Raw genomic sequence first — 24,727 nt, forward strand, 5'->3', positions numbered from 1 at the left:
CAGTTATTTTTATTTTCCTTTGTAGTTATATTTCACTGATTTAGACTCACAGGGTGAGGGAGAGGCAAGGAGGGCAGAGGGGGAAAATAACCAACATTAAAGGCTGAATTATAGTTTTATTACTTTCAACTATAGAAATTCATAGGGCCTTGGGATATTCATCAAGAAAGATCTGTGATTCAGTGATCAACTGGATGCTTGCAAAGGGGAGCTTCTAAAAGGCCTGCATGAAAACCACTTTAGAGTTAGAAAGATCCTCTGATAGAGCTCATTGAGCCCATTTTCCAGTTGAGAACATCTGAGGCCCAGAGATGGTAAGTGAATTGGCCCAGGTGACACAGCTGATTAGAAACAGAGCTTAAGTCTAGAACCTCCTCAGGTCTGTTGACTCCTGCCTCCAAAATGACTCCCCAAAGTTTGTTTATGACTAATATTTCTCTGACCACATTTATGGGGAGAAAAGGCCTGCGACACAAACTTCAGCCTAGTCCAGCATTAGCAAAACTTCTTCATTAATAGGCTTCTACCATGTTTTCATTTTAAACCAAGTCTCTCTGTCAAAACACTCTGTAGCAGTGTGCCATGGTGGCAGGTTGCTGTTTACAGCTGAGGCCTCAGATAATCACTGCAGACAGTGTGACTTGTGCTCTAGATTTGTTATTTCTAAAACTGTTAATTAAGTCAAAACAAAGAATAATGTTACACACACACACACACACACACACACACACACACACACACACACACACACACACACACACACACACACACACACACACTCTCCCTCCCTCCCTCCCTCCCTCCCTCCCTCATCCGGACTCAATAAACTCCAGAGCTTGGCGGATTTGGTTCTCTGGCATTAAGAAAACAGTACTTACGAGTTAACCAGAGTGAACACATACATGATTATTACAATTCCAAAGGACTCTTGTTGAGCAGCCAGTGGACCAGAGGCTACGGGAGGGCAGAATCGGGCGTCTGCCTCATTCACTGGTGGGGCCCTGCTACCTGGAGCAGGTTTGGGCACCCAGTAGGTGCACTGAAGGAAAGCATAAACATGAATTGGACAAGTTCTCTCGGATCTTTGTTCTAAAACCTGGAATACAGTAAAATTAGAAACCAGACTTCTGCAGGGTGGGTTTAATACGGCAATTTCCAACCGTTTCCAGGAACCACCGCCCTTGAAGATGGGGAGACTGAAGTGGTCAACAGATGATGCCCAGCCCTCCTGGGGAAGAGCTAGTCTCATCTGGCACTGCACAGGACATTCGCGTCTGCAAAAGGCTGGTAAGTCTCCCAGGCCCCTTCACCGGCAGCCTTTCTAGGCAGTTCCCTTCCCAGCAGACTGGTACTACCAGACATAGATTTGGGGAAGGGGGCACGGTGGGTTTTGGTTTTTTTTAAATATGTCAATACATCAAAGGAGACAAGGACAAAGTTAATTAGGACTATTCATGAGCCTTGTTGATTGAGAAAGCTGCATTCCACTTCAGAGAGCTTCAAGGAGGCTGGGGGACGGGTGAATAAAGAAGGTGGGAGAATAGGTAAAGGAATAGAGTTGGACTTCAAGTTTTAAAGCAAGCGCTGCTTGCAACACAGATGGAACTAGAGATTAATCAGACTAAGTGAAGTAAAGCCAGACAGAGAAAGACAAACGTCATGTGATATCGCTTATATCTAAAAAAAAAAAGATACAAATGAACTTATATACAAAACAGAAATAGACCCACAGACATAGAAAACAAACTTACGGTTACCAAAGGGGAAAGGGGGTTGGCGGGAAGGGACAAGTTAGGAGTTTGGGATTAACATTCACACTGCTGTTTATAAAACAGATAACCAACAAGGACCTACAGTATAGCAGAGAGAACTACAGTCAATATTTTGTAATAATCTATAAGGGAAAAGAATCTGAAAAAGAATATATATATATATGTTATATATAACTGAATCACTGTACACCTGAAACTAACACAACACTGTAAATCAACTATACTTCAATAAAAATAAATAAATAAAGGAAGCAAGCGCTACTTGGTCCTATTCATAAAGGAGCTCATGCAGAGACACGGCTGTATTGTGCATCCAATGGCATTTAGAAACCTCCCAATAAGTGAACAAGTGAAAATTCACAGTTGCTCAGTCCATTAAATCGTGTTAATTTTATTTCCAGCAATTACAAATTTACATTATTGAACCAATATTTATTTTTCAAACTCATTTTAAGTGGATTGCTGATGGGATAAGCTCAAGCCATTCTCTCAATGCCATCGGCTGCTTGCATTTCTCATCAGAACGATGCGACTACTGTATTCCTTGACTTTTTCTATTATTAGAATTGTCATTTGACACTTTACATCCTTGCAAAGACTTCTTAAAATACATTATTAAAAGCTCTTATGTCCATATAGAAACTCAGGTTTATAGGATTTACTTTCAGCGAGTGTTAACCAGAGAAATGAAAAGCTAGGTCACACCAAAAGTCTGAAATTCTGAGGATCCACCATCACCTCCAAGTTGTCCACTTCTTATCGACATGATCCGTTATATTCTGAGCTCATATGTCTAAAGTCACTGTTTCCGCCAAGGAAACCTGCATTTCAGGTTTGCAATACTAATGACTCTTTACTTCAAAGCGAGGACACTTTACAGTGGCATAAAATACTGAACACAAGTCACTAGTCGCTAGTTCGGTGCGAGCTAGGAGGTAACGAATTCATAGCAGTGCTCCGTTTAGGGAGAGAAGGAAGATAAAGAAGATAAAGACCTCCTCGGTCTTGTAGGCAGCGATCACCATGAACCCAAAAGTTCGTATGATCGTACTACAGTCCAGGAACGTCCTTTGGATAATAACTTCTGTCCTCGTGGTTTTCCACCTCACAGGGACTCCTCCCTCCTCTCCCCACCTCCTCCCACAGAATTAACGGTCTGTCCCCCTCATCCCTGGGCATTTTGTACATCCCTTGGCTGCAGCTCATGGCCTGTATTTTGGGCAAGTCTGTCTCCCACTCTATATAGGGAGCCCCTTGAGAACAGGCACCCTGCCCTGCTCATCACAGTAGGTATTTAATAAATGACTGAATACTTTAGTCAATGAATGAATGATACACACAGAGGTCTAAACATAACACATCTGTCAAACTCTGGTTTACCAAACACTTCCACAGGCTTTACCTCCTCCTGATTTTACAGGTGCCGGCACGAAGGCTCTGAGACATTAAGTGAACTGCTAAATCCATCCAGGTATTAAAACGGCAAGATACAGGACCTGATTTCTGTGCTTTTTCTGGAGAAAACAGATGGCTGTCATTATTTTGTTTTCTAACACAGTGACCTCTGTAATATTTAAAAAACACATCATAATCCCCCCTGCCCCCCCAAAAATATCACTCCATTCTAGAGCTCATACTTCTTCTGATGGCTGGGAATAAGGAAGAAATAGACACTCAATGCCTTATTGCTGTTTCCCTTACTGAAGTGTAAGCTCCTCACAGGCAGGGACCATCTCCAATTTATCTCTGCATCCTCCTCCACTTCCTGGAATACTGACTCAGACATGGGAAGGGCTCACACCTATCAATGAATCCACAAAATCCAATCCTGTAACATTCGATGACGAAGTGTGAGCAGCGGGCTGTCTGCAACATGCAGCGGCCCACACGTTCAACTCCTGGGTGCGAGCAGCAAGTTCCAAGGTTCCAAATGTCAAGGGAACGTCGAGTGGCTCCTAGGTTTGGCCATACTTCTGAGCCAGCCCCACAGTCAGCTACCCGGTGTCCCGCAGAACCCTCCTCATCCCAGCCCTTGCGCGGAGCTCCCCTAATCAAGGTTAACAAGAGAAAGGAGAGGATGTCAAGCAGGTGAGCTTGCTTCCAACGGGCCACAGAAGAATGGTGCTCTGAGCAGCTGAGAGAGGAGGGAGGACAGGAGACGCCGAGATGGAGACGGTATTAAAGACGCCCCTCCTACACCCTCGGTCTGTCCCCAGAAGCCTGAGAAAGGAGTGTTAGAGATGGGGATCATTTCCCTTTCTCCCCAGGGTGAGAGCAGCCTGGCAAAGTCCAGGTAGATAACAGGAGGAGGTTGCACCGAAAGAACAGATGCACAGAAAGGGAGGAGAGGGTGTGTGTCAGACCTGGGGTCTGGCTTAATCCTCCCCCTTTTCTCTGGACCTGGTGCTCCGACGCAAGAAAGCCCCAATTTCCCTCCAAACAAACCAGGCCTAAGTTTGGTCCAGCTCTCAACAAGTGGGCCAAGTCATGGGTCCCACTGGTGGAAACACACGTTATCAGCGTCCATCAGAACAGTCGTCTTGAAGTGCACCTGGCTCCTTATCACGGACATAACCTACACACACCTTCTCTACCTCTTGGTAGCAAATGCGATCACTCCATTCTTATACACTGGCCAGGAAGATACCCGCAGCTGTACTCAGGTACGCAACTAGGTGACAAGTAGGATGCTGTTACACAGCTTGCCAAAGTTCTGCCCATCCTGCCAGACCTCAGAGTGCCCTGAGAGCCCCTCTGTTGGTGTATCTAAATCAGGCTCTTACCACTGCCTTGGCACCGGTCTCTTTGACATTCTTGACACCAGTGAGCCTGTGCCACTCCAGCTCTCTTGATCACTGAGACAGGTTAGAGCCGGGGTGACAGAAGCAAGTGTGTGGTCTGGGGGGCCCTAGTGTCCAGCTCTAATCGCCCCATGGAGCTGCTGCTGCTCAAGATTTCGTATTAGCCACAACAGGCTTGTTAAAATCTCCTTAGACTGAGGGCTCCTCACACCCCAAGGTCCAGACCTCGCAGAGTATTTTTAAGTACCCAGTGCCCCACCCCACACACCCTGTGGGATAACTAGGTTCAACATTTCCTTTTGTCAACTTTCCAAAGCCCTAGTTATAAAAGGCAGTGAGGACAGAACAGACAATTTGACAAGAAACCCCACAGCCTACAGGGCTGAGACACACCGATATCACCAGTGTGAGGCCAGCTAGCTACCTCCCCAAGATGTGGCCTTTAGTTCTCTGCCCACGACCAAAAACAGCAGTAGCTGTTGCCAAGGGAGACAAGGTGACCCAGAGGCGTGGGCACAAAATCCAGGGATGGAAATCCACTTTGTCTGGATCCGCCCAAGGAACTGGGTTTCCCTAACTGAAAAAGATGGAAAAAAATCTGCCTTAGCATTAGGTCCTTGCCAGGCAGGTAGAAGAAGATGGCCCAGTCCTAACAGAGTCATCAGAAGGCCAAGTTAACTTGAACTCTCAGAGACACCCAAAGCGTTCATATGCCTCAGGCTGCGCAGGACTTTGGAAAAGGCAGGCCGTAGCTATGCTTCCCCAGAGGGCAAACTCCTACCTTGCCAGGCCTCTCCTCCAGGCTGTCACCAGCCCAAAGACTGAACACTGGCGACCTTACCAACAAAGATCCGTGGGGCCCAATCCCCCTGGTTAACACTGCTCGAGCCGGCAGCAAGGAATGTATTCAGAACCTTCAAAGGGAGGAGCAGCCTGGGCCAGCAGAAGATGCACATTTGGTCAGAACTGCGTGTTTGCTAGGCCAAGCCCTTTTCACCTCTCTCCTCCCTAGGTTTCTCAACATTAAACGTGGGATAAATCTTAGGCCTAATTACCTGATCTATTTTCCAGGAGTTTCTTTTTCTTGATCTCATAAAAGCATGTGAAAGTCCTTTGTAAACTGTGAAACATTTTACACAGCTGCTCCTTTTATAATTGATAGCTTTTTTTTTTCCTGTTTCAAAACATAAAGCACTTGTCCTCGATGTACGCAGGCAGGTAAGAAGGCAGGTTTTGCAAAGCCTTCCCCAGGCTGGAGAAGTATGACATTCATTCACCCTACTCCCCACCCTTTACCCAAAGGAATAAGGAAGAATGAAGAACTAGGGCTGGGACTGGGACCTAGGGCTCACTGACCGTCACATCACACCACCTCCTGTGAAGTCAATTCTGGCTCCCGATCACACAACCCAGAACACACTTCCCGGGCGGCACACTGCCTTCCCTCCCGCTTTATGGACTGGATCCACCCAGTTTTGAAAAAAATTATTATTTTTCAAGTCAGCACTCCCACCATATGTGGCATTTATTTCCAGAGGAGGCCTGGGTTCCCGTGGACAGATGTTGCTTTGTGCCTGCCTGACACGGATGGCAGCCCTCGTACAGCTGCCCCAAGCAGGTGGCCAAGGATGGAGTCTACTCCTGGCCCAGCAGCAAGGATGACAATTTCTGTGGGGCTCTGGCCTTGGGGACCCTCTGCTCATTGCTCTGCAGCCTGGAACCCCAAGAACATCCCCTACTCACACACACAAACTCTCCCTTGCTTCAGAATAAGACTTTTAAAGGGGGCTGAGAGGGAGGGAACAGGAGGCTAAGGTGCCCCCCCAAGACACCCCAATTCCCAGCCTGGCACACCTCAGCTAAGAGAAGGCCGTGGGGAGTGAAGTCACTGACCCCTTCTACCAGCCATCTGTGAGCTCCCGCCTGACCTAGCTGGCGCGAAGTGGAGGATAAAGGAGATCCAGACAGATGGCAAAGCGCTTTGGGAAGGAGGGCTCTGTAGGAATGCGAGGGCCGATGCGAGGCCCACTTTGGGGTGCGTGTTGTTATCTCAGCTCTGAGCCCCGTCCTTTGGGCATCCACCCGCAATCTCAGACTGAAAGGTGGGCAAAAAACAGTCAGGGGAGGTGGAGGACAGGACCCCACTCTCTGCCACTTAACTCTCTCATCTGAAAGCCAGAGCCCTGCACTGCAACTAAAAGTGCGTGTGTGCGGAGGGGGCGGGAGATTGGCACAACCGAATCTAAAAATACTCGATAAAAATGCTAATCCCGAAGGCAAAGAGAGAATGAAGAAGGAATCTGTCAATCACGAGGCTCCCGCTCCTCACCCACAGCCCCAGCTGTACGGACTGCATTCCTGTCGAGGAGAAAAGAAGTAGGGGGACAGGAATGAAGAAAAGAAAGGGAGAGACACCACCACCTCCACGAGCGCGGGCCGCGGGGGCGGGAGGCGGCGGCGGAGGAGGGGCTCCGGCCAGCGGAGCTGAACAAAGCGGGCCTCAAGTTCTAGCCCGCAGCTCCCCGGGGTGGGGGCGGCCGATTCCTGCAGCACCCCTTTCCCGGAGGTGAAAAGCGAATGCGAGGACTAGGAGCGCGAGTGCCGCGTGGAAGCCCCAAGCTCTGAATCTTTGCAAATATAGAGAAGGTTTTGTTTGGGGTCCCCCCCACCCCCTTCCTGCCCACGTTCCCACCCCCCTTACGCGCGCGCGCGCACACACACACACACACACACACACACACGCTATCCCTCCCGCTCCTATCCCACCAGGCCGTCCTCGCCACGCCAGGGGGCTGGACGGGCGCGCCCCAGCGTCCCTCGGGCCCCCACCTGGGGATGGTGATGCACTTGGTGTTGACGTTCTGCGTGGTGATGGCCTTCTCCAGCTCGTCCAGCTGCCCCGTCTTCTTGAGCTTCTTGACCAAACTCTTGACCGCCTTCTCGCACCACTTCTCCTCCTGCCCGTTCTGCTCGCCCTTCTTCCAGCCCAGCAGGCGCTTCACGATCGGGGGGGTGAAAGGCAGGATGGACGACATGGCTGGGGAGGGCGCGCGGGCGGCGAGGAGCGCCCCCGGCGGGGCTGGGTGCGGCGGGACGCCGGGGGCGCAGCGGGGTGCTCGGCCGGGGAAGGCAGCGGCCGCCCAAACTTCGCCTCAACTCTCGGCGAACTTGCCGGTGCTCCCGGCCGGGCCGCGGCGCTGCAGCCGGCGGGGCTCGGCGCGCGGCCCTGCACCCCGGGCGGCTCCCAAGGCGGGGAGAAGGGCGGAGGGGCGGCGGGCGGGCAGGCAGCAGAGGCGCGGGATCGGGAAGGCCCCGGACGCGGGGCGGAGACGGCGGCCGCGGGGCTCGGAGTGGCAGCAGAAAGTTTGGATTTCCGCACGGGGTGGCTGTTTGGGTGCCGCCTCCAGGAAGGAGAGTCCAACTCCCAGCCAAACTTTGCTCGCCTCGCTCGCTTTGATGCGCAGATCCCTCCGCCTCGGTAGCCTCGCCTCCCGCTGCCCTCCTCCTTCCCGGCTCGCTCGCTCGCTCGCTCGCTGGGCCGGCCCCGGGTTTGCGCCGCGCTCCCGCTCCCGCCCGCTGCCAGTCTGTGTTTCATGCAAATCCGCGTGCAGCCTCCTTTCCAAGCGCTGTCACCGCCCCCTTGCCGCCGGGGCTCCCCGCCTTCTCCCCCGCGCCCTGCCGCCTCCTCCCGCGGGCGCCCTGCCCGCCCCCCGCCTCCGGGAGGGCGCCCGGCCTTCCCCCGCCCGGAGCGGAGCACGCCCACGTGGGCGTCCGGGGACAGCGGCGGCCCGGGCTGGAGCGCGCGGGACCCCGCGCGGCCCCGACCTGAAGGCCGGCGGGCGCCAGGAGGAAGTCGTGGGAAAGGAGCGGCGAGAGGGGCCCCAGGCTGGAGGGCCGGGCTCGGGCCGTGGCGTCTGCTCTCGGAACCCACACTCAGGAAGCTCAGTTGGAGTGGCGGGCCCGAGAGAGTTAGACTCGCACGAACGAGCGCCGTCCGGCCGCAGGCTGGCGGTGCACCCCCGGGAGGACCCCGGTCCGAGAGAGGGCGCGCGGAAGGCTTAGGCCCAGGAAGTTGGGGCGCGCACCGAGAGGCGGGCGCGCCGATCCCGGTCAGGGGCCTTGGCGGCGCCGGTGACTCTAGGGCTGTTTTTATTCTCGCACCGGTGAGATCATACCGGCTTAGAGCCCCGAGACCGTGCGAAAGAGGGATTAGTGAGAGGCTCTCAGAAGTGGAGATTTGGGGACCCCAGTGACTCCCTGGATAATAGCTGGAGCCAGGGGGTCCCCTGGGCCTTGGGAACCAAGTGCCCGGCAGAAAATGGGCCTCAAAGACATCTGTTGAGTTCAGGAAGAAATGAATGGGGGCGCTTTAGAACTTATCTTTGGAGGAAAGGTTTCATTACAGGGTGTTGGAATCTTATGATAAAGAAAGATCCGAAATTCGACACCCAATAAATAGGAGAGAGAGCTTTGTTTTCAAAGCTGTAAACTCGCAAAAAGTGGGGCAAAAGGGCAGTATTGGGGAACCTTATGTATTCCAAATTAGTTTTGGTGGGAAGCAAAGGAACACCGGGATATTGGGGGAGCTCTGGGGTTTTTCTCCCTACCAGCACACTTCAGGGGAATCTGCCCACAAACCCCTCACTCAGCTGCTTTCAGGAGTAACCCCAGGCCCCCAGGGCCTTTCTCCTGCTGCCCCTCCCCCTACCAGCCCTCTAGGCTTTGTTTGTTTTTAACAGCAGGAAACCCCCGTGGTGAGAAAGAAGTTATCTGCAAACCCTCTAGCGGGTGGGGAGTTACAAAGCCCTGTGAGGTGTGGCCTAATCCACAAAGTCAGCCCAGAAACGGCAGGGGTCCCTGCCTGGTAGGAGAGAATGGCCTCTCACAAGCCTGTCAGCTGCTGGGGCTGAGCGCTGGGCTTCTCGCCCTCCCCTCCTTCTAACTCCCCGCCTGCTTGGACCTTAAAGGAGAATCCCTGAACCCCAACTGGGGCTTAATGACCTGGTTCCCGTTCCTGGCTGGTCCTCGGGCTAACCAGCAGCCACTGTAATCCGGTCTCACTCCCTTCCTGCCAGCCCTCATCAAAAAAGAGAAGGGAGAAAGGCGATCAACGTTTATTGATGGCTTTCTTCATTCCAGGTAGCCTGAGTGCTGTCCGCTGGTTTCACCTTCACAATGGCTCTTGGGGTAGATGTCCCTACGTCTCCCATTTACAGATAAAGCACCTGAGGCACAGAGATTATAATAAGTACTCGAGAGCCCTAGCAGCAGAGCTGGGATCTGATCCCCATGCTTTGGGAGGCCTCAGTCCACATTCTTGCCACTGCACCCAGCTAGCTGCCTTATAGAGTCGTGGAAGGTGAAGGTGACACCACAGATGGAGCTCTTTGCAAAACAAAAGTTCTTTACACAGGTGCACTATTGTGATACTAGAAGAAATGTTTGCTCACCTGTAAAATGGAGCTAGAGATAGCTTTCCTCTCAGTCTCCTACAGTGGTTGTGGGAATACAACGTGGAAAGCTTTGCAAACAGTCGAATGCTGTAAAGGAATAGAACCACCCCTTGGGGCCACCATTAGTGCCATGGAGAGTCGTGCGGGGGGGGGGGAGCAGGTTTCGGTTAGACATGCACATCTACGGAGTACCTCCGTGTTGCCATCCTACTCATTTCTGGGATGCTGAAATGAAAGATGAAGGTCCCTAACCTCAGGAGCGCACGGCCCAGAGAAGCACCAAGGGGTAGGAGGTGTGTGCCCGCAGGAAAGGGGCCCTTGCCATCATCCCAGTAAAACATTCATTTTAACCTGAACATCGAATGAGGCAGGTCCCACTGTTGAGGGGCAGTCAGATCGAGCTAAAGGACCTCAAGCTTCATCAATGACTGACCTGGCTTTCGATCCTGGCTCTCTTCATCCCTTCTCTCCACTGAGCGTCTGTTCTCTCAGCTGTAAGAATGCAGCACACAACTACGAATGTAGAAAGAGCATTAAAATTGTTCCCCTTCGGTGCAAGGCCCTCATTTTACACAGGCAGAAGCCGTGTATGGTGAAGTACAATGTGTGCTGTGGAGGTAAGGAGCCCGAGAGAGATCTGAGGATTGCGTGTAGTGGAAGGACCTAGCGCGTCCCTAAGCCTCTGAACTGTGACATGGAAAGGGCCCCCGGTTCAGCCCTCTCATTTTCCTGAGGGGAGGCAGTAACGTGTCAGCAGCTAGTGTGGCTGAAACATGCTTTCCTGCGCTTCCTTCATATCATGGGACAGGGACAGCTGTACGTGAAGAAAACAGCGCTGGACCCACGCTACAAAGCCAGCAAGCACCGTTTCTGGGCTGGTTCTTTCTTCTCTGGCCTCCGTTTCTCCACAAGAAGAGTTGGGGAAATCAGCCCAGTTTCACAAAGCAGTGAGGAGGGCTAAGGATTAGATTCCTCCGGGTGCCAGGAGGACCCCACATGCTCCCTTGACTTTGGGCAGTGAGTGGGTGGGTGGCTCCAGATGGATAGAAACTCTGTTCTGGTGCCTGGTCTCCTGGGGCCCAGCCAGGCTGGCTTCTGCAGAGGTTGTCCTTGGAAGGGACATGTTAGCCCGGTTAATTTTTCATCACGGTAAGTGCAAAGTTCAAGAGAGGTGGGATAGGGCCAGAGGCAGAGCCTCTGTTTTCCTGGAAATAGTTAGTCCTATGAGGGAGGAGCCTCACAAGCGGATTTGCCAAAAGGTTTTCATGTATTTGGAGTGGCTCCCAGGTGGAACACTGGAAAGAAACAAACACCTGCCTTCAATTCTGATGATTTTTCCAGCAGCTAAAGGGTGTTTAATCAATAAGTGAGTGAAGCAATTATACTCCAATAAAGTTCTATTTAAATAAATAAATAATCAATAAGTGGTGAATCTAGAAAGAGCAAGAAAATTGTTCTGTCTTCATTTTACACAAACATAAAGTGACATCTGGTGAAGGGAGGGCATTCACAACCTGCAGATAAGTCAGGATCTAGTCAGGACTAGAACTTTCATCAAAGGGCCCTCACCCGAGAGAGAGCCTCTGTCTGCAGTCAGCCCCCATTTTTTAGCTCTTTCTAGCACTTTACACACGTGAGCTCTCCTGTGGCACCAGACGGACTTGAGTTAAAATGTCTAGTCTCCCGTTTCCAGCTGTGTGACTTCAAGCAAGTCCCTTAGCTCTGTGCGTCAGTTTCCTCATCCATATAATGGGAGTAATAACAACATCTACCTCTTAGGATTGCTGGAAGGACTCAAATAACCATGTAGAGAGCTTTCTAAAAGCACATAGAACATTTTGAATACACATGGCTGGTGCTCTGCGCAGAGCACTGTGCACAAGTTAGAAGCGATGTGTTCTGCGTACACGAGACAAATGGCTGCACCTTAAAAACAGTTCTAGGTGAAGACAGTAACACACAGAATGAAACAAATAACAATGCTGCTTACGTAAAAAATTACATAGACACAAAACAACTGTACATATTTTGAAAGAAGTCATACAAACAAGATAAATATTGAATCACCTCACACACATTAGGATGGATATTATCAAAAAAAGAGAAAATAGCAAGTGTTGGTGAAGATGTGGAGAAATTGGGACCCTTGGGCATTGCTGGTGGGAATGTAAAACGGTGCAGTCCTGTGAAAATGGTAGGGCGGTTCCTCAAAAAATTAAACATGGAATGAACACTTGATCTAATAATTCCATTTCTGGGCATATACCCTAAAGAAGTGAAAGCAGGGACTCAGGTATTTATACAGCCATGTTCACAGCAGCGTTATTCTTTTTTTGTTGTTGTTTGTTTTGTTTTGGGTTTTTTTTGCAGTACGCGGGCCTCTCACTGTTGTGGCCTCTCCCGTTGCGGAGCACAGGCTCCGGACGCGCAGGCTCAGCGGCCATGGCTCACGGGCCCAGCCACTCCGCGGCATGTGGGATCTTCCCGGACCGGGGCACGAACCCGTGTCCCCTGCATCGGCAGGCAGACTCCCAACCACTGCGCCACCAGGGAAGTCCAGCAGCGTTATTCTTGATAGCCAAGAGGTGGAAGTAACTCTAGTGTCTTCTGATGGATGAATGCATAAGCAAAATACAGTATATACATACTGTAGAATATTATTCAGCCTTAACAAGGAAGGAGATCCTGTCATATGCTACAACATGGATGAAACTTGAAGGCCTTGTGCAAAGTGAAATAAGCTAGTCACAAAAGGACAAATACCATATGATTCCATTTACGTGAGGTACCTAGAACTGTCAAATTCACTGAGACAAAAAGTAGAATGGTGCTTGCCAGGGACTGGGGGGAGGGAAGGAGGGGAAGTCAGTGTTTAATGGGTATGGGGATTGAGATGGGGAAGATGAAAAATTCTGGAGATGATGGTGGTGATGAATGTACAACCACGTGAATGTACTTAATGCCATAGAACTGTACACTTAAACATGGTTAAAATGATAAATGTTATGTTATCTATATTTTATCACAATAAAAAATAGAGAGAGAGAGAGAGAAAAAATATACATTGAACACAACAAAATAAGTGTTTGAGGGTGGGCATACGAGAACTGGAGAGGAGGCTAAAGGGGGAAAATAAATAAATGGATCTGTGAACCTGTAATGATGGAGTACTGCGTGGTACTGAGGAGTATGTTAACCTCACCCTCTGCTGCAGAGCTGCAATAGTACAACGTGCTCAGCACATGGTAGTCAATATACTAACTATTCTCTAGCTTGCTCAAAAGACAGAGCCTTTTAGTTTCTAGCACCTTCCAACCCAGTGATGGTGATATCTCATATTTGGAGAACCCAGTCAAAATCATTTAAAACGCCTGCCTCAGGGCCACCCCTAGGACCATGCAGGCTCAGACACTGCCCCCACCTGACAGCTTAGGGAACTGAGGGCTGGGGGAACAATACCCTTTGCAGGTCTGCTCTATGCCAGGCTCTGGGCCAGGACTCCAAGGATAGGGTCTTGTTTGAAGTTCTCAGTCCCCAAAAGATGGTTGCTATGGTTGCTGCTTCGCAGAGGAGGGACCAGAGACTCAGGAATTTAAGTTGCTGTTGTCCAGACTGGACGGCTGACCCCTGACTGCCAGCCCAGCAGGTTCCTGGGGTTGATTACAGACTGTCCCTGGGAGAAGGGGGCTGAGACAGAAGGAGCCGGGTGCAGATACTGTCCAAGGAAGGTAAGGCGAGAGACCAGTTCTGACTCGAGGAGATTTGGGGCAGGGGATTGGACTTGGGGGTAGGCATAGCCAACCGCCGCTGTGTGCAGACCAAGGCACGGGGCCAGGGCTGCGGGGGAGGACAGGATGGGCCTGTGGGCAGGTGGTTGGAGCCCAGGGCAGGGTTCACAGAGCTATTTTGAGTTCTTCTGCAGGAGCTCCTTCCCAGCATTCAGAAATTGCAGGCCTGGGAGTCAGGGACCAGGATAGGATCCCGGTAGGTGTAGAGTTGTGTGTGTGAGTGCATGTATGCTTGACTATACCATCTGTGTATGTCCTGGTGTGTTGGTCACTCTCTCTGTGTACAGAGGTGTTGTTGAGATTCAGGGGTGTGTGTGTGTGTGTGTGTGTGTGTGTGTGTGTGTGTGTGTGTGTGTGTGTGTGTGTGTGTGTGTGTTAGATGTCTCTGTCTGCCCGTGCCTCTGAGATCTGTCTTGTTCAGATCACATTATTTCAGAGTCCAGCCCCATATGTTTAAGAGAAATGGATACACGTTGTGTGAATTTTCTCCCTCGGTTCATGTGTTTTTGTGTCTTCGTCTTTGCACCTTGTACGTTTGTAGAGGTCACTTTATTTGCTCTTTCCTATTTTCTGGGATAATAAGAGTCACAAATGTGGCCTTGGCTCAGACCCAGGATCTCCCTCAGCCCAGTGTTCAATTTACAATGTGGCCCTAAAAAAAAAAAGTTGTTGGCAAATTGTTGGTTCATTATAATTGCATTTATTTTTAAAAGCACATGTGCATATGGACAAACACCAAGGAGTGGTGTGTTGAAATAAAAATATAGTTCTAGAAAGGCAGTGAGACTGTATTACTTTTAATATATTGCAAGTTATTTTTACACTAGAAGTGAATGGAATATACTATATCAAAGTCGTACCTCAATTTAAACAAAGATTTTGAAGAAAGACAGCAAGGTGTAGGGCGAAAGCAGAGTTAGGTCTCTCCGGGATAAGGAATGTGGATTCTGGAGGGTGGAGGGGAATGAGGCAGGGGTGGCTTGGACTATCTGGTCAGGTCTGAGAGGGGTTCTGACGCTCAGGGCGGCGGGCGGGGTATGGGGTGGGAGGGCTGTTAGGGCCTCTGTGTAGTCAAACACCGGGCGTGTGAAAAGAGAAGAAAAGTCCTCACTGCTCGAAACAACACACATGTCTAGAGTACTCTGTCCCTTAGACACAACCCAGCATCTGGAAACAAACCTCCTGGGGTTGACTCAGACTTTGAAGGAATGAAATGAAAGTCACAGGAATATGGGGAAAGCTGTCCCTCTCCCAAGCGATTCAATCTGACCAAAGGGAGGGACACCAGCTAAAAGAGAGATGAGTTGGATTGTTGTTGTTGTTTAAAAGAACCACGTTACAGGATTCTATGTCTATGAAATGCCCAGAATAGGCCAACCTATAGAGGCAGAAAGTAGATTACTGGTTGCTGGGGTGTCTGGTGGAGGGGTGGGGTGGGAGTGACTTCCGGTGGGTACAGAGTTTCTTTCTGGGGGAATGAAAATGTTCTCAAGTTGACTGGGGTGATGGTTGCACAGCTCTTTGAATAGACTAAACCCCATTGACTTGTACATTTTTAAGCGGGTGAATTGTATGGTATGTGAATTATAGCTCAATAAAGATGTCTTTAAAAATAATAATAAAGGGCTTCCCTGGTGGCGCAGTGGTTAAGAATCCACCTGCCAATGCAGGGGACACGGGTTTGATCCCTGGTCCGGGAAGATCCCACATTCCGCGGAGCAACTAAGCCCATGCGCCACAACTACTGAGCCTGCACTCCAGAGCCCATGAGCCATAACTACTAAGCCCGCGTGCCATAACTACTGAAGCCCGCGTGCCTAGAGCCCATGCTCCACAACAAGAGAAGCCACTGCGATGAGAAGCCTGTGTACCGCAACGAAGACCCAACACAGCCAAAATTAAATTAAATTAAATTAAATTAAATTAAATAATAATAATAAAGGCTAACACATATTGAACGTCTCACAAGTGCTAGGCCCTGTTCTCAGTGCTTTACGTGGATGAGATGAACTCATTTAGTTTCTACCACTGCCCATGGTTGGTGTTATTATCGTCCCCTTTCCAAAAGAGGACACTGAGGCGTGGCGAGGTGACGTCAGTGAGTAACCTTGCTCAGACAAGCCAGGCAGCCTTGCTCTTGCTCTTAACCATGATGAAGACAAACAACCACTCACTAGAGATAATCACACTGCAGTCCCCTAATTTTTTCATGAAACATATCATGAACATCTTTCTTTGTCAAGAAATATACATTGACTCCATTATTTTGAATGTGGAGCAATTCTGCCACATGGATCTGTCCTAATTTGTGAAGCCAGTTTCCCACAATTGGACCTTTAGGTAGCTCTCCATTTTATCTGGCATTGTAAGAAGTGCTGCTTTAAACATTTTTGTACGTATGCATCTGTGTACAGCTCTGATTATTTTCTTAGAATAAGTCCCCGGAAGGAGAATGGCTACTTCTGATGCTGTTACTAAACGGTCCCTGAAAAGCCATTGTACCAGCTTATCCTCACCACACCAGCTTTATACAGTGAGAATGCACCTGGGGCAGAATTTTTCTTATCGTCTTACTTAGTCATCAATAGCTCCATTCAGCTTTAGCTATGACTTGTTTGTTTGTTTCCTTCTGAAATCAACACATGAAAAAGGGTCTCTGCTGAAAGACCTCTCAGCATGGAGCAGAGGAGTCATAGGTGAGGAATCACAGGGTGGTGGTGTTGGCAGGCAGTATAAGGATGCATTTTTCGGTCTTCTTCCCCTTCCCTCCCACAGGTATTGGTGTTCCCCACGGCCAGGTACTTGCTTCTTTCCTTTCACATCCTCTCCCCGGGTGATCTTATTCACCCTGAGTCTCACCTAACCTTTATAAACTGACTCCCAAATCTGAGTATCTGGCCCAAACCCCTCTCCTGAGCTCTGGTCTCAAACTGTCCCCTGGAATTAGAGGCCCACAGTCATCTCAAGTTCACGTTCAGAACTGAGCACATCAGCTTCCTCCATGAACCTCCTTCTCAGTCCTCCATCCTCAGGGGCATCACCGTTGTCTCCAGTCCCCCAACTAGTAACCTGGAAACTCCTCCCTTCCTTCTCCCCTACATCCAATCTGCCACCAAACCCTATAGAATCTGCCTCCCATCTCCCAGCCTTCACCTTAATTCAGGCCCCTATCACTGCTCCCCACCAATTATTACAAGAATTTTCTAATTGTCTTCCTTCTCTACTTGCAGCCAGAGTGAGCATTCTAAAAGCAAAAATCGCATCTACATCTCCCTGCTTTGTAAAAAATACTTTCAATGATTTGTAAAAAATGCTTTCAATTGTCTACAGCAGTGCTGTCCAATAGAAATATATGAGAGTGACCTATGTAATCTTAAATGTTCTTGAGCCTATGTTAAAAAAAAAAGGAAAAAGGAACAGGTGAAGTTAATATATTTGATTTAACCCAACATATCCAGTATATTATCATTTTAACATGTAATCAATATAAAAACTATCTCTACTTTTGTGTGTGCGCAAAGTCTTTGAAATCTGTTGTGTGCTTTACGCTTACATCTCAATTTGGACTGGCCACATTTCAAATGCTCAATAGCCACCTGTGGCCAGTGGCTACGCTGTTGGACAGCACGGGCCTAGAGAATAGAGTCCACAGTCCTTCAGACAGAGTGAAGGCTCTGAGTGATGGGACCCAGCCTATCTCTGGCCTCAGCTCTCTTGCTGTACCCATATCACATCCTCTCTCCAGGCACATCACAAATAGCCCTGGTTCTTCTCATACCACTGTGTCTTTGCTCATACCACTCCTTCTGGCCTTTGGTGTCCTCTCCATCCCTTCAATCTCCACATCCCACCCCTTCAACTAGATGAACGCTCCTCCCATCCAAGACTGGGTTCAGGCATCACCCACTTCGTGAAGTCTTCCCTTCTCTGACTATCCTGTTCAGACCTCTCTGCTGATACGTAGGACCCATTAGGGCGTTTATCTGTTTAATTAACTGATTCATTACAGTAGATTTTAAGCCCTTGAAAGTCCATGGCCTTGTCATATTTTTCTCTCTGCAACACCTGTGCCTGAGCCCACTGAAGGTACTTAATAAACGTCTGGTGATGAACTGAATTAATAATGAGGAAGCCGAGGCCCATAAAGATTAAGTGATGTTCCCACAGTCTCATAACTAAAACCTGGTATCCTGACTTACACCGCAGGCTCTCAGCCCCGTGCTTATTGGGCCACTGGGTTAGGGGATGTCAGAAAGCCAATCTGTAGGGTATGCATGGAAGGATTTACATGAAGATCGGTTTGAGGTGCCAACTGCTAAAATCCAGGCAACCTTGACCACAATCTTGCTATTTCTGGTATGGACTCAGCTTCTGTTGCACTATATTTTACTGCCCTCAAACAATTACGAGGAAATGACGGGGACCAAAAGAAACGTAGGAGCAGGGTGCCTGATGGTACAGAGCCCTTCATCTGGACTGACCTCACCCACAGATGAAGAGAATGGCTGTGACTTGGGGAGACATTTTCTCTGAAGTGCTTGAAGCCTGGTTAAGTGGCAGGAGAACTGATTGACTAGACTGCCACTGGGGAGGGGATGGGGAGGGTGAAGGGTCTGGTTCTATCAATGGACCTGCTCTAACTTGCACATTATTTACAGCCCCAGTCTCAGTTTCCTCATCTGTAAAATGAAGGGATTGGATTGGCCTTGGGTATTATAAATACAAGACTCAAATACCCTCCTTTGCCTGACCCACGGCAGACATTACGAATGGCTTTTGAGTTCTTTCCTGCCTTGGAATTCTTCTTCAAACTCTGCCAGAGGCTGTCATTCCTCTAGCTGGAGCCTGCCTGCCTCTGTGCCTCTTCTAGCTCCAACCTTCGAAGTCACTGATAGAGACACATCCTCTGATCTCTGGGAATCCCCTAACTAGATGCAAATGACTGTGGGAGGAAAACACCTCGAGTTCTTGTCAGCTTCAATCGACAGCTAAATTCTCAGGGCCCCTTCCTGCCATGGCCACCCAGGAGGCCCAGGAGTGAATTCTAGGAGAGGGGGTGGTAGGAGGAAAGGGTGTGCACTTGTGAGCCTGTTGGGCCCGGTGCCTGAGCTTCCACTGTAGGCACCCTTGTTCAGGGCAATGGGTAGAAGAAATGCCCAGGGAGGGAGAGCCTGGCCTCCTGCCCTTGGGTAGCGTGCAGCTTAATTCGGGAGCCAGAAAATACAAGCGCTGTTCCCACTGACTTCAATACGCAGAGCAGCACTCATCTGTCTAATTAACGGATGTGTCACCAAGTGTCCAGGACGAAGCAGCCTCGCAATAAATATTTGATTGAATGAATGAAAACAAATGAACGTACGCAGGCACTAACAACGCGTAAGCTTAGCTGGCGAGGGTGGAGTTGAACTCCCAGCCAGCATGGACTCGTATTTTCACAGTTCTCTCCCTCCTCCCCTCAGATTTTTCCAAGTGAGGCCATGTTACCTTAACTTAATGTCTAAAACACACACAATTATACACTTCCCCTCAAACTCAAACCCCACTGGCCATGGTTTTGTGGTGTGTTACACCTTCATTAAGTGTATTTTTGCCTCCGATTTTAGTTGTTAAGCAGATCCAGGGCACTTTTAAGTAGGAAAGCATTACCCATACGATGCATCTACCTGGGGTTGCGTCAGGAAACTCTAAAATCCCCTTGTGGAATTGCATCTTCTGTGAAGAGGTGGCTTCCAGGCCCAGCATTCTATCCATTCCGTTCAGGGCTAGGAGTGGATCCTTCTGTGGGAGACGTGTCCACAAGAGACAGTCAGCGTCAGGGGTCGGTCCACGCCTGGGCAGGTGTGGAAATCCCAGACTTGGATGTTAATTAGGAGAGGGAATAACACGTTTTTCTTTTGCTGTCCCTTTAAGCTGGAACTAAGGAAGGTTGCTGAGGCCACACATATTCCCCCGCCACGCCCCCTCCGTGTGCGCGCATGCGCACACACCCGTGCTGGGCTGGCACGGACTCCCTGCCCACACCTCACACCGTACTGCTTAGACACAATCCTCTTCTGGGAAGGGGGCACACCTCACCCAATTTAGAAGACGGGGGCTGAGCACCCACTACGTGCAAGGCCCCCTTGGTAGATCGGGGGACACAAGAGGCACAGCAAGAGGGCGCTTAGGCCAACCGCAAAGCCCCCTCCCCCTCCTGCCCCTCTCCCAGCCAAGGAGAAAAGTTCAACTTCCTTGCATCCATATAGGATTTTTGCAATCAGAATCTCTAGAAAGGAGCTATTTGGGTCCAGCACGTATGGATGGGAGGCACATTATCAGGTTTAGACACATTATCAGGTATTTGTTTGAATTTCGTATGAGGAGGCTGAATGTCTCAGGGCATCTCAGGGTCTTGTCCCAGCCCAGTCCTTGTGCAAGATGATCAGAAGAGGTCCCCAGGACAAGGCCTGCACGACGCAATAAACCCAGCCTCTCCAAGCTCCATTCCATTGTCCTAAAGCTGGTGAAGAGAAGCAAGGGTTCCCTGTGACCCCACAGCCTGGGCACCACAGTTCCAGAGTCCTGGACAGAAGCCAAATGTAGTTCCCATGTTACTTGGGACCCACATAATCACGTCCGGGACTAGAGGCGGCATCCGAGAAACACTCTGCTGAAACCAGGATCTGCTGAACGAGGAGTCGGGGACTAAGGTTCCTTTCCCAGCTCTGCCAGGAATTCTGTTAAGATCTTATGTCCAAGAGTCCTTTGCAAATGCAAACCCCATTGTCCGTGGTTTATGATCCATTCCCCATTGCTACCTCGAGCACGTCACAGAGCTTCTCTGTGAGTCAGGCCCTCGCCTGTAAGATGAGGTCATAAACACACCTGGGAGTGTAGATGTGAACACCTTTGAAAAGCTCTGTGGTGGTAGGCCAAGGTACACCACTTTTAGCATCTTCTCTCTTTCCCACGCCTTAGTACCTGGGACAGTTGTAACAACAAGGGTGCTCTGCCAGGCACTGTATCCTCATTTACATAACAGCTCCTAAGCCCCTCCCTCCCCTGACCCAGGGCTTTCCTGAGAAAGAGCCAACTCCAGAAGCTGAAGGAATTTAGTTAAGCCAGGTGTTGATTCTAGCGCCCATTTTACAAAAAGCCTGAGGATAAAGCAGAGCTTCCCTACCCCGTGGGCGTGTCTTCCTCTTCCCTTAAGAAGCTGGTGGGAAGAGGTGGAGGCCATGGGAGACAGGGTCCTGGGCCCTTGGAGCTCACTCGCCCTCTGCCCCGGGCACAGATGGATTCTGTCTATCCTCCCTGGGGCCCACGGGGAGTAGGACCAGGGGCAAGAGTGTTCCCCAGACTTGAGGTGGAGGGTAGAGTGAGTGCTCTGAAGAGTAGGTTTTAGATTTCACTGACCTGGGTCTAAAACTCCTCTTCCCCATTCATTTCACCAGGTTAAGACATGGTTCCAGTGTGAACTAATTTCCCCCGTTTCTGGGCTATGCTATCGCAAATAACTTACTCATGAGTAATGTGACCATGTTTGTGCAGAGTTTATTTAGATAAGAAAAACAACCCCAGGCCTCATGGGAGGGGATGCTCAGCAGTTCAGAGCCAACCCTGTTTCCTGGGCCTGCCAGGGAGGGTGAGGCCTTAGGCTGCTGGAGGCTGGACTTGGAGGGCTGCTGAGAAGCCAGACTGTCCCCAGATGCCCCCAGGCCCTGCATTAGGGAGTAAAGGTGAGGGAAGGAGTAGAGTGGGCTGGGGAAATGGAGCTGGACATTGAATGCAGCTCAGTCACTTCACAGTGTGTGGCCTTGCGTGAGACACCTCCACCCTCTGAGCACTAGTTTCCCCCTCTTTGAAAAGAGATAGGTTGCATCCACCCCACAAAAGGGTGTGGAGAGCGCTTGTAAACTGCAGAGGGTAACGCACAGTTTACTTATTAATTGATGTCTGTATTAAGGCTGTGTTTTCAGGCCACACACACCAGTGGAATGGGCCCAGTGCCAGGATTCAAAGGCCTGGGTCCAAGTCCTGAACCTGCCACCTACCAGTCACGTAACCTCAAGCCTCTTCACCTCCCTGAGCCTCGATATTCACCTCTGTGAAGTGGGAATAGTCATTCCTCCACTGTGTAAGCCTCAAAGCTCTGACTAGGCTGATCTGAAGGGAAAGATAGATATAAAAGTGGTTTGTCCTAAACGAGAAAAGAATCTGAAAAAGAATGGATATACGTATATGTATAACCGAATCACTTTGCTGTACACCTGAAACTAACACACCATTGTAAATCAACTCTACTCCAATATAAAATAAAAAATTTTTAAAAATAAAAGTGGTTTGTTTATGAACTGCAAAACGTACAGATATGAGATGACAATGGTACCAGGTTATTCAAAAGTTTATCCATCAGTTAGTCCGTCAACAAATGTTTACTGGACACTGAGGATACAGAAATAGAGTCTAGCTGGAGAGGAGAAAAGGGAGGCCTGCACGCGAAGAGTCAATGAACAGCGCAGAGCAAAGTAGCAGAGGAGCAGACTGGCTTGGCCGAAGGGGGAGCTAACCACCTCCTCGCAGTTGACACAGTCCAACGGTACCTGTAACACTTTGTGAACAATGCCTTCACTCAGTTACGTGTTTTCACGCTATTTTTGTTTTTTAAAGCAGAATCCATTTTTCAAACCAAAGCGTTAAACAGAACCCCGGGTCCTAATGCATGAAAGCAAATCTGTTCTAGCTGAAACGGGTGGGGGCCCAGAGCCAGGACTACCCAGCACCCGCCACCGCCATCCACCCACCCATCTCTCTCCCCAGTCCGGCTCCTCGGTAGCCCTGAGGCCTCTCCTCAGAGTGCTGAGTTTCTACAGCTCTAAAACCACAGTCTCCTCTGTGAGGCACCCCACAGACTCTCTCACACAAGGAGGCACCTGCCTGCGGATTCATGGCAGCATTGTTTGTGCTCTTGAGCATTGGAGGCGAGCAAACATTCATCAGCAGGAGAAAGGGTTTTAAACAGATGGCGTTATATGTATACAGCGTAATTAATTTTGCTCGTGCGAAAGGGAATGAGTGAAAGCTACACTTGTCAACAAAGATTAACCTCATGAATGTACCATCGAGTACAAAAAGCAAGTTGCAGAATGTTATTATATATATTACTGTGTCATAATACGTTATATATTATTTGTATAAAACAAAAAAACCCTAAAAATGTACAAAACAATACCATATTTGCTTATGATACATGGAGTTAGAATATAAAGATGTGCATGGCAAATAATAAAGCTTCTAGAGGAAAACCTAGGAGAATATCTTCATGCCCTGGGGGCAGGCAAAGACTTCTTAGGGCACAAGAAAGCACGAGCCATAAACAAATTGATAAACTGGGCTGCAGTAAAATAAAGAAGTGCACGAAAAGAGACAATGACAAGAAACAGAAAAGTAACACAATTTAAAAAGCAATTCAAAAGCAACACAGAGGGGGCTTCCCTGGTGGCGCAGTGGTTGAGAGTCCGCCTGCCGATGCAGGGGACACGGGTTCGTGCCCCGGTCCGGGAAGATCCCACATGCCGCAGAGCAGCTGGGTCCGTGAGCCATGGCCGCTGAGCCTGAGCGTCCGGAGCCTGTGCTTCGCAACGGGAGAGGCCACAACAGTGAGAGACCCGCGTACCGCCAAAAAAAAAAAAAAAAAAAGCAACACAAAATTTGCAACACATATACCTAAGGACCACATCCAAAATTCATAATGAGCTGCTACAAATCAATAAGAAAAAGACAATTCAATTATTAAAAATCTAACTTGCACAGGCACTTCAGAAAAGAGGCTATCCAAAGGCTACTAGGCATATAAAAAGATATTCGACATCAATTATTAGGAAAATGCAAATTAAAACGACATGCCATACCACTACACACCCATTAGGATGGCTACAATTTTTTTTTTTTTTTTTTTGCGGTATGCGGGCCTCTCAGTGTTGTGGCCTCTCCCGTTGCGGAGCACAGGTTCCGGACGCGCAGGCTCAGCGGCCATGGCTCACGGGCCCAGCCACTCCGCGGCATGTGGGATCCTCCCGGACCGGGGCACGAACCCGTGTCCCCTGCATCGGCAGGCGGACTCTCAAACACTGCGCCACCAGGGAAGCCCTGTTTGTAGATTTTTTGATGATGGCCATTCTGACCGGTACACACAATAATCTTATAAGTGAATTTTACAAGTGAAATAAACCAGTTATAAGAGAGGAAATACTGTATATCATTCATATGAAGATCAAAGGCCAGCAAAATGAACCTATGTGATAAAGGTCAGACTAGTGGGACTTTGAGGAGGTGCTGCCGGTGAAGGGGTTTGAGGGGACTTCTTGAGTTCCTTGATCTCAGTGGCGGTGACACAGGCATCACCTGTGTAAAATTCATCAGCTGTACGCTTAAGACTTGTGCACTTAATGCAAGCAATTACATTACAAACTTACGGAATTCCCTGGCGGTCCAGTGGTTAGGACTCTGCGCCTCCACTGCAGGGGGCACAGGTTCAATCCCTGGCTGGGGAACGAAGATCCCACATGCTGCACGGAGCAGCCAAAAATAATAACTAAGTAAAAATAAAAATAAAAAACTTACAAAACATAAAGATGTGTATGGGAATGGAAATTACTCAGTTCAGGATAAGTACTACATTCAGAAGTGTTTCTTATGCAGGGAGGGAGAAATTACCTTGAATAGCTTCATGGAGAGGGTAGGGCTTTAACTGGACCTTAAAGAATATGACCGGGGCAGGGGTCGTTCCAGGAGTGCAGATTGGACAGTGAGAAAGCACAGACGTGTTTAGATGACAGGGAGAAAGAGGATGTGGCTAGAGCAGAGGACTCAGGGCAGGGCAGCGGGGAGAGGAACCGCACTGTGAACTTGGGTCTGGGAGTCCAGGTTCAAAT

At 49.4% G+C, this 24,727-nt stretch overlaps 1 protein-coding gene across 2 annotated transcripts in view; it reads right to left on the reverse strand.

The window, feature by feature from the left end:
- Positions 1-24,727, reverse strand: part of SMAD3 (SMAD family member 3) — a 192,291-nt gene that overhangs the window by 107,337 nt on the left and 60,227 nt on the right. The window contains exon 1 of one of the 2 annotated variants that reach the window (XM_030875175.3): positions 7,403-8,143. The exons of the other annotated variant lie outside the window; for it this stretch is intronic. Coding sequence (XP_030731035.1) covers positions 7,403-7,608 — 206 coding nt within the window. The 5' untranslated portion in view covers positions 7,609-8,143. Of the gene's footprint in view, positions 1-7,402; positions 8,144-24,727 lie in introns of those variants that run through there. 2 annotated transcript variants of the gene reach the window in all.

Source organism: Globicephala melas, chromosome 2 (genome assembly GCF_963455315.2).
Source record: "Globicephala melas chromosome 2, mGloMel1.2, whole genome shotgun sequence".
Lineage (NCBI taxonomy): Eukaryota > Metazoa > Chordata > Mammalia > Artiodactyla > Delphinidae > Globicephala > Globicephala melas.